Genomic DNA, 10,000 nt, shown 5'->3' with positions numbered 1-10,000 from the left:
TTACTACACTACATACTAAAGTACAGAAGAGTTTTAGGGCCACAGGAGAGAGAAAACAAATCAGATAGAGAAGTTTTTTTTCATTGTGTCGAGAAATGTCAAGAATAAAGACGAATACTCCAAAATGCTATTGGAGTTAGTGAGGGTATTTATGTATTTTTCAGCATACTACAATTGTCGTGCATGTATTGGGACATCCTAAATCTTTTTCTGACGTACTAAATAGTAGGGAAGTATGGGGATTGGAACGCAGGGACAGGTTGCGTTCCGAATCGCATACTCTTTCTTTTTTCTATTCTACATACTACATCCGACGATAAAAAGAATCTAGTTAGGATGCAGTAGACATACTATTGGGACATACTTTTCTCTCTTATTTCATCATAACATTGCGCCTTGATCTTGCCTCTTGCTTTTATATCCGTCGCATCCCCGTTTGTTTTCATAACATGGACCTATAGGCTTCGTCGATGTGACGTCACTTCACGTGCGCACTGGATTGTGGGTCAGAATCGCCCAAATAGGATGCAGTTTTCAACACTAACAATCTTGGCCGCATGAAGTAGACCATCCGGGTACTTCTAACCATCCTAAATCTGGCCACAAGAATCGGGACATCCTAAATCTTTTTTCTACATACTATATAGTAGAAAGTATGCGATTCGGAACGCAACCACAGTTTGAGAACCACTGCTTTAATGGAACTACTTTTGCACTCTATTATGTTATACATTAACTGACCACTAGGTGTCTCTAGCAGATTGAAAATAATCTGCAATTTGGCCCTGGAATACCATTAACTTCAACTCTTTATTTTTGCAGCATCTATAAATTATATTTTGTTATTCTCTCTCTCTCTCCCTCTCCCCTTCTCCCCTCTCTCTCCCTCTCACTCCCTCCCTCTTTCTCTCCCCCTCTCCCTCTCTCTCCATCTCTCACTCCCTCTCTCTCTTCCTCTCTCTCTCTCTCTCTCTCCCCCTCTCGCTCTCTCTCCCCTTCTCTCCCTCTCTCTTCCTCTCTCCCTCTCACTCCCTCTCCCTCTCACTCCCTCCCTCTTTCTCCCCCCCTCTCTCCCCCTCTCTCTCTCCTTCTCTCTCCCCCTCCCTACCCCTCTCTCTCTCCCTCTCCTTCTCTCCCCCCTCTCTCTCTCCGCTGTGTATTTTTGCAGCATCTATCAATTGCATTTTGTATTCTCTCTCTCTCCCTCTCACTCTCCCCCCTCTCTCTCTCTCTCCATCTCTCACTGTCTCCCTCTCTTCCTCTCTCTCTCTCTCCCTCTCCCACCTCCGTCCCCTCCCTCTCCCTCTCTCTCTCCCCCTCCCTCTCTCTCACCCTCTCGCTCTCCCTCACTCTCTCTCCCCCCTCTCCCTCTCTCTCTACCTCTCTCCCTCTCCCTCTCACTCCCTCCCTCTCTCTCCCCCCTCTCCCTCTTCCTCTCTCTCTCTCTCCCTCTCTCTCTCTCCCTCTCTCTCTCTTCCAACCATTGTATACTAACCCTCTCATCACTCCATCTTTCCTACAGTTACCACCGTGTCCATGTTGCCTTCTGCATGCTCTTGTTTGCAGTTAAACGTTGGAGTCCTCTGGCATGGAGATGTGTTATTATTTGGGGGAATGTGTGTGATCATGTGTGGTTTGCTTTATAACATGTTTTGCTTGTCTGTTGCATATGCAGTACGCATCACAAAATAAAACCCATCCTAATGCAGTGTTTCCCCTATATTCATTTTTTGCCCCACTATTGTACAGCTCTGGAAAAAATTAAGAGACCAATCTTAACATTACTTAATGGAAATGCTCTTTAATCACAATATTTTCAGGGGAATTTGGTAGAAATGTTGTCAGTAGTTTGTAGAATAAAACCAAAATGTTCATTCTACTCAAACATATGCCTATAAATAGTCAAACGAGAGACACTGAACATTTGGAGTGGTCTCTTAATGTTTTAATTTCTGCTTACCTGCTATGTCACCACAAAGATTATGAAATTCCAAAATCTGGAGAAAGCCTAATATGAAAACTAGCCAGACATTTTTCCCAGTTCATTGCTGCTCTCTCTCCCCCTTCCCCCCATCTCCCTCTCTCTCCCTCTCCCTCTCTCTCCCTTTCTCCCTCTCTCTCCCCCCTCTCCCCCCCCCCCCTCTCTCCCTCTCTCTCCCTCTCCCTCTCCCACCCACCGTCTCCCTCTCTCTCCCCCCTCTTCCCCCCCCCCTCTCTCTCCCTCTCTCTCCCTCTCTCCCCCTTCCCTCTCTCTCTCCTGCTCTCTCTCTTTCTCCCTCTCTCTCCCCCCTCTCTCTCCCTCTCTCTCTCCCTCTCCCACCCCTCTCTCTCCCCCTTCCCTCTCTCTCTCCTGCTCTCTCCCCCTCCCCCCTCTCTCCATCTCTCTCCCCCTCTCCCACCCCCCGTCTCTCCCCTCCCTCTCTCTCTCCTGCTCTCTCTCTTTCTCCCTCTCTCCCTCTCTCTCTCCCTCTCCCACCCCCGTCTCTCCCCTCTCTCTCCCCCTCCCTCTCTCCCCCCTCTCTCCCTCTCCCTCTCTCTCTCCTGCTCTCTCTCTTTCTCCCACTCTCTCCCCCCTCTCTCTCCCTCTCTCTCTCCCTCTCCCACCCCCCGTCTCTCCCCACTCTCTCCCCCCTCCCCCTCCCTCTCTCTCCCTCTCCCACCCCCCGTCTCCCCCTCTCTCTCCCCCTTCCCTCTCTCTCCCTCTGTGTAAAAAGTAGTCTGTTTATCAAGCGCTTTTGGCAGACAGATACACACACATTTGAAGAAATTGTGAATGCTCAAAACATCCTTGACCCCTCATAAATGCCTAGGGGAAACACTGTCTGTATTTCTCTGTGTGTAATTGGTATTTTGTGAAATTAAACATGAAATTGAAGATTAATTAACATTTTCTTTCATTTTTCTTCCACAGAGGGAAGAACTGACGTCGGCATAGAACGAGAAAAATGCTGATTTTCAACAACAACAAAAAATGGACCCAACTGCTGGAAGCTTTTTTTGATTATTTTTTGTTGTTTCTAATTTTCTTTTTACATTTTAATATTATATTTCGTTAGCCTCATAGCATAATTGCCTAAATCATATTTACTCTACTCTTACTTTTACTCTACATCTACATCTACTCTACATCTACTTTTCGTTTGCCTAATAGCATAATTGCCCAAGTCATATTTTAAGGGTTATAGAGCAGGGTAAAGTAGATGTAGAATAGAGTAGAGTAAATATCATTAGCCTCATAGCATATTTGCCTAAATCATATTTACTCTACTCTACTTTTACTCTACATCTACTCTACTGTACATCTACTTTACCCTACTCTATAACCCTTAAAATATGACTTAGGCAATTATGCTATTAGGCTAACGAAAAGTAGATGTAGAGTAGAGTAGATGTAGAGTAAATATGATTTAGGCGATTATGCGATGAGGCTAACGCTTTGCAAAACAAGGGAACACATGTAAATTGATGAACAGATTCAATCAGTGTGGGTTCATCTGGGGCTGCCGTGAATGTTTAGAACGCTGAAATAAAAAATATATAAAAATCGTGTTGATGGTGGAACATATTAAAGGTGTAGTCAGTGATTCTGGAGAACGCTTGTTGACAAAATCACTTTTCATCCAAAATCAGTGAATATCTCCTCATGATCCGCTACTTGTCCATACTGTGTGATTGTGGGCTGCAAAAAAAAAATTCATTGTTAATACACAGCCTAGGCTCTGTAAACTGGTAGGATATACAGCTCTGGAAATAATTAAGAGACCTACTCCAAATGTTCAGTGTCTCTTGTTTTGCTATTTATAGGCATATGTTTGGAGTAGAATGAACATTTTGGTTTTATACTATAAACTACTGACAACATTTCTACCAAATTCACAATGAAAATATTGTCATTTAGAGCATTTTCAATAATGTAATGTAGAGATGAAGATTGAAGAAAAATCCAGACTGGTCTCTTATTTTTTTTCTGGAGCTGTATGTAAACAAACGGGGGCCCATTGTAAGCTGCTAGCAAAAAGTAATTTTGACAACAAGCGTTCTCCAGAATCACTGACTGCACCTTTAACAGTGATTAATTGAAGGCTTTGTTTAGTGCCTGGACAGACAGACGGCCTGCGTTCCAATCTCCATACTATCTACTATTTAGTATGGTAGAAAAAAAGATTTAGGATGTCCCGATTCTTGTGGCCAGATTTAGGATGGTTAGAAAGACCCGGATGTCCTACTACATCTGGCCGAGATTTTTAGTGTTGAAAACAGCATCCTATTTGGGGCGATTCTGACCCACAATCCAGTGCGAACCTGAAGTGACGTCACATTGACGGAGCCTTCGTATGAAAACAACCAGGGATGCGACGGGTATAAAAGCAAGAGGCAAGATCAAGGCGCAATGTTATGATGAAATAAATAAGTAAAACTATGTCCCAATAGTATGCTTTCTACTGCATCCTAACTAGATTCTTTTTTATGGTCAGATGTAGTATGTAGAATAGAGAAAAAAAAAAGTATGCGATTTGGAACGCAGGGATGGTCTTGATAGATTTTGTGTGTGTTCAAGTATTCTGTAATAATAATTTTGCCTTTTTTTGTGATGATTGCCTACAGCGAAAATGAGAAAAGCACTTTAATATATTATTTAGCTTAACAGTTGTTGTCCTTTCAGGGTGTGGGGTGGGAAGAGGAGGGCGTTTTAATTACTTATATAGCCACAAATTTGAGACATTTTTGATAACTGTTTTTTGGGGGGTTTTCTGTGTCGACCTGTTTGTATGACGTGATTTCTTTCAACGGCCTTATATTAAAAAATGAACAACTTCTATTTAAAATGTGTGTGTGTGTGTCCGTGTGTGTGTGTTTGTGTGTGTGTGTGTGTGTGTGTGTGTGTGTGTGTGTTTCTCATTCTATTCAAACTACATTATGAAATGCAATTGGTAGTTGTCATGCATAGCCTACAAAATATGTCACACGTGAAAATCGAACGGATACGTTTACATGCAAAAGTTTTCATATGTAAAAAGATTTAAAAAAAACAATAGCAATAAAATAAAAAATAAATAAGCAAATAAATAAAATATTCATTAAGTTGGATGCATAAAATAAAAATAAAACCAAAAAAAAATAGACTAACATACTAGACATAGAAATAACAAACTAACATAGGCCTACTTAAAGGTGCAGTGTGTAATATGACATCATCAAGAAAGTTCTACAAAGTTCTAGAATGCAACGCTCCCTGGGTAACCCCAACCCTTTCGAATACTAACAGAAGCTACAGTGGCCTTCAAGGACAAGAACAATTCTAAATGTTAAACAATGCACCTGATGAGATTCCAACTATGACACTTTCAAGATGGCAGCACTAGGCCTTGGTCCAAAATATGCAGAAATATGGACATATATGAGATCCTTTCTAAGGGAAAAAATTATAATTAAAAAAAAAATTCAGCTATTATGAACTAAATTAAACGTACTTATGGATATTATAATTACTTTCTACAAAATCTGCTAGGAAATAAAACCCAAAATTCTACACACTGCAGGTTTAAATAAAAAATTATGGTACAATTCAAGTAAATAACTTAATTGATTAATTAATTGCAAATCAAGTGAAATAAATTAAAATACAATTAAAATATTGTATAAATTAAGTTGAATAAATATAGATTCAGCCAGGCTTAAATAAGTAAATATTAAGTGATTTTTCCATTTTTCTCAAACTGTCACTGTCTGCTAGGAACTAAAACAAAGCGCCCCCCCCCCCCCCCCACACACACACACACACAAAACACACACACTCACTCACTCACTCACCCACAGCACATAAACACTACACAGATAAACACACACACACCACTCACTCTCACACACGCACACAAACATACACCCCCCCACACACACACACACACACACACACACACACACACACAAACAAACAAACAAACAAACACTCACTCACAAAAACAACACACACACACACACACACACACTCACTCACTCATTCACACACACACACACACACACACACACACACACACACACACACACACACACACACACACGTGGCCGTTGGCTCCTCCCTCCTCCCTCGCTCACATGACCGCGTGCAGGCTGACTCAGCTCGTGCGTGTCATGTAGCGTCAGTCCGCTCGCGAGTCGCACAATTATGAAAAAGCAGTTTCAACCTTCCGCTGGAGCTGCAGCCAAACAACCGAAACACCCGGACCGCCTCCTCTGCTACTCTCTGCCCGCCTTGCCTCGCAGGACACCCGGCCATAGATGGACCAACCTCCCCGGTGAAGAGAATGGTACGTGAATATCATCCATAATAATTCATTGTCTATGTATCTCTATCTGATCTATCCGATTGTGTATGGTCTTCGTCGGGGCTTTTTTGAGTGGCAGGCAAGCAGAGGAAAGGTCCCCCCCTCTCTCAAAACTACACCACCTCCCCTTAGTGTTGCCTATGCTCCATCCAAGGGGAGTTCCTGGTGGTATTTAAGCCGACTTTGGACGCTGTCTGTCCGGCTACTTACCCCAAGGATTCCCGCTGACACCCAGTCTATCTCTAAACCACACGGGTGTAACGTTAGCACGCGAAGTAAGCTAATTTTGGCTAATGCTACATGCTATGTGCTAGCTAGCTGCCCTGATGTTGAGCAGCTGTATGTTGTTTGTAGAAAATAGACAAAGAGATTTATTTTTTTTCTTCCAGACCACACACCGGCTAAAGAGACTAGGCGCATCCGATTTAGGTGCCTCTCATGTCGGATTACACGGGCTGTCAGTGCCCGTAACATGTCAATGCCACCTGGAGCCTCTTGCCAAGTCAATTTATTAACACTGAATGTATTGATCTTTATTATAACAGTTAACGAATGTGTATCTATTGAAGTAATGGCTCGTACAGCTAAAGATAAGCTAGATTTAAGACTGTATTAATACCAGTCAGAATTCAATGTAAGCCCGATTGTACAACGCCACAAACTGGAGAAAATGTTGTGGTAAACTGTAACCACACACACTCACTCACTCACTCACTCACTCACTCACTCACTCACTCACTCACTCACTCACTCACTCACTCACTCACACACACACAATGCCATGGATGAACACATGTAATTAAAACAGTTATAAACATATCGATATGAGTATGAACTGCAGTATAGGTATCCATATGCACATATTGGAACATAATGGTTGAGTGCTAAGGCCAGGGGTTTATAAGTCTTATTGCCTTTGGGATGAAACTGTCTGACTATAGGGTGATTTTACAGACTTCGTACAGTTTAAAGGTGTAGTCAGTGATTCTGGAGAACGCTTGTTGTCAAAATCAGTGAATATCTCCTCATGATCGTGTGTGTGTGTGTGTGTGTGTGTGTGTGTGTGTGTGTGTGTGTGTGTGTGTGTGTGTGTGTGTGTGTGTGTGTGTGTGTGTGTGTGTGTGTGTGTGTGTGTGTGTGTGTGTGTGTGTGTGTGTGTGTGTGTGTGTGTGTGTGTGTGTGTGTGTGTGTGTGTGTGTGTGTGTGTGTGTGTGTGTGTGTGTGTGTGTGTGTGTGTGTGTGTGCCTGTGCCTGTGTGTGTGTGATACATATAATAAAGTATTGCCGGTAGATAAGTCTTTCATATATTTACGATAGGGTCAATCAATGATCATTCATTAACAGATAAGATGCTGTAGGTGTGTGTGTGTGTGTGTGTGTGTGTGTGTGTGTGTGTGTGTGTGTGTGCTAATTTTCTTCCATTGTCCCCAATATATAAAAAAGTATTTCTCCCAATAACTTCCCGGTATGGTATAGACAGATAAGCTGACTCATGAACACAACTGTGACTCACATCTGACCGCTGTGCTGTGTTGTTAGTGCACAATTTCCATGGAATATTTTGACTATATAATAATAATAACAACAATATGGCTGTATACATTTACTCACTCACTCACTCACTCACTCACTCACTCACTCACTCACTCACTCACTCACTCGCACACATTCACACAGCATGTAGCATGATTCGACACATTGTCGGTCTTTCTCTGTGTGTGTGTGTGTGTGTGTGTGTGTACATTGTAGCATACAGTACGTCTAAGTGCGTAAACAGAGCTTGAGATTTTGTGTCCGACTGTGCACATTTACAGAATCACAAAGTAGCACACACACACACACACACACACACAGAGCATGATTCGACAGTCAGCGCAAACGTCTTATTTCCCACAATTCATAGCGGTGAGCCAGTCACATGCTACAGCTTTACCTCAGGGCTGATGAGGGGAAAGGCTTGTGTGTGTGTGTGTGTGTGTGTGTGTGTGTGTGTGTGTGTGTGTGTGTGTGTGTGTGTGTGTGTGTGTGTGTGTGTGTGTGTGTGTGTGTGTGTGTGTGTGTGTGTGTGTGTGTGTGTGTGTGTGTGTGTGTGTGTGTGTGTGTGTGTGTGTGTGTGTGTGTGTGTGTGTGTGTGTGTGTGTGTGTGTGTGTGTGTGTGTGTGTGTGCTTGCTGTATCAGTGTAGTGTAGTTGATTCATTTATTTTTAAAGGGTCACTGTGCAGTTTCAGAGGAGGGGATTTGTTTACATTCACAGAGCCTGCAGTTAGTTTACAAAACATATTTTCTCTACATGTAATTCTTAGTATTGAATAATTCTATCATCATAAATCTATCATCTTAAGACTCACCCCCGGCCATAAATTAATTTTTATCATTAATAATGTAATGTAATTTTTTTTTTTTTTTTTTTATTATTTTTTTTTTTTATGATATTTTTTTGGGCATTTTTATGCTTTATTGATAGTGTAGAGACAGAGTTGAAATGGGGCAGAGAGGGGAGTGACATGCAGAGAACGACCGCGGGCTGGAATCGAACCCGGGCTAAGGGCGCCCCCGTAATTTAGCTTTTTATTGCAAATGTCTTGTGTCATAGTGGACATTATTTTGCTTGGTCATCGGCTTGGGACTTAGCGCTGTAAGAGCTGGTTGAAAATGCACTTTCATCATCATTTTGCTGTGTATACTCAAGCACCACTGGAGTGTGTGTGATTGTTTGTTTATTTATTGTGTGTGTGTGTGTATTTATTTTGTGTGTGTGTGTGTGTGTGTGTGTGTGTGTGTGCGCCTTGCGTGCTTAAGCCTGCCTCTCTCAGCTCTGTTATCTCACGCTTGAATCTATTCGCAGTTGGCCAACACACACACACACACACACACACACACACACACACACACACACACACACACACACACACACACACACACACACACACACACACACACACACACACACACACACACACACACACACACACACACACACACACACACACACACACACACACACACACACACACACACACACAAACAAGCCCATTTAAAGATGGCTGATAAAGTTTTTCCCAGTGACCCCCTCCCTGGACTAGTAGGCCTTTGAAAAGAAAAGAGAGAATTGGTCACAGTTTCAGTTTGTTGTTTTTATCAATGGAAAAGCTCCCCTGTTGTCCCTACACACACACACACACACACACACACACACACACACACACACACACACACACTCACACTCTGCTGCAGAGGTTTAGCTGCTGGTTCAAACACACAGCTGACCTGCGTGTGATGTGTGTGTGACCCAAACACCACTGGAGGCACTTGTATTTTTGGTGTGAATGCTGAAAGCATTCACAGCTTTGATATTCACCGCATTTATTCTTATTATTCCGCCATATTCATGTTCGGCCATATCTTCAACATGCTTCATTCCACAAACTTCCTTCAACTATCCTCATATTCAGCCCATTTTTCACATTATTGCTTTCATTCAAAACTTTCAAAAAAATTCATAACTTCATAATTAATAAGCAATTAAACCAAAATTATGAAAAGTTTCAAATCTCTTCTCCTCCCTGAGGATTCATCCTAGAAACTCCATTCTTACGTCTAAATGTTCAGCTCATTCCAGACAACAATAACTCATGAACAGTTTTTTCATAAAATCCATAACTTTAAATAAATTCGA

The 10,000-nt window shown here is 42.2% G+C and overlaps 2 protein-coding genes across 4 annotated transcripts in view; both read left to right on the top strand.

Moving 5' to 3' along the window:
• Window positions 1-4,691, top strand: part of sppl2a (signal peptide peptidase like 2A) — a 28,556-nt gene extending 23,865 nt beyond the window's left edge. For all 3 annotated transcript variants that reach the window (XM_080026484.1, XM_080026483.1, XM_080026482.1), the window contains one exon: window positions 2,912-4,691. In XM_080026484.1, coding sequence (XP_079882610.1) covers window positions 2,912-2,952 — 41 coding nt within the window. In that variant the 3' untranslated portion in view covers window positions 2,953-4,691. The remainder of the gene's footprint in view (window positions 1-2,911) is intronic.
• A 1,517-nt stretch (window positions 4,692-6,208) lies between these two features.
• LOC307253813 (transient receptor potential cation channel subfamily M member 7-like) overlaps window positions 6,209-10,000 on the top strand; it is a gene marked incomplete at its 3' end in the record, with an annotated part of 38,437 nt that continues 34,645 nt past the window's right edge. The window contains exon 1 of the mRNA XM_080031988.1: window positions 6,209-6,305. Within this exon, the coding sequence (XP_079888114.1) occupies window positions 6,303-6,305 (3 nt within the window). The 5' untranslated portion in view covers window positions 6,209-6,302. The remainder of the gene's footprint in view (window positions 6,306-10,000) is intronic.

This window comes from Ammodytes marinus (assembly GCF_949987685.1).
Source record: "Ammodytes marinus genome assembly, chromosome: 1".
In the NCBI taxonomy this organism is placed as follows: domain Eukaryota; kingdom Metazoa; phylum Chordata; class Actinopteri; order Uranoscopiformes; family Ammodytidae; genus Ammodytes; species Ammodytes marinus.
This window is presented reverse-complemented; position numbering and strand designations above follow the sequence as displayed.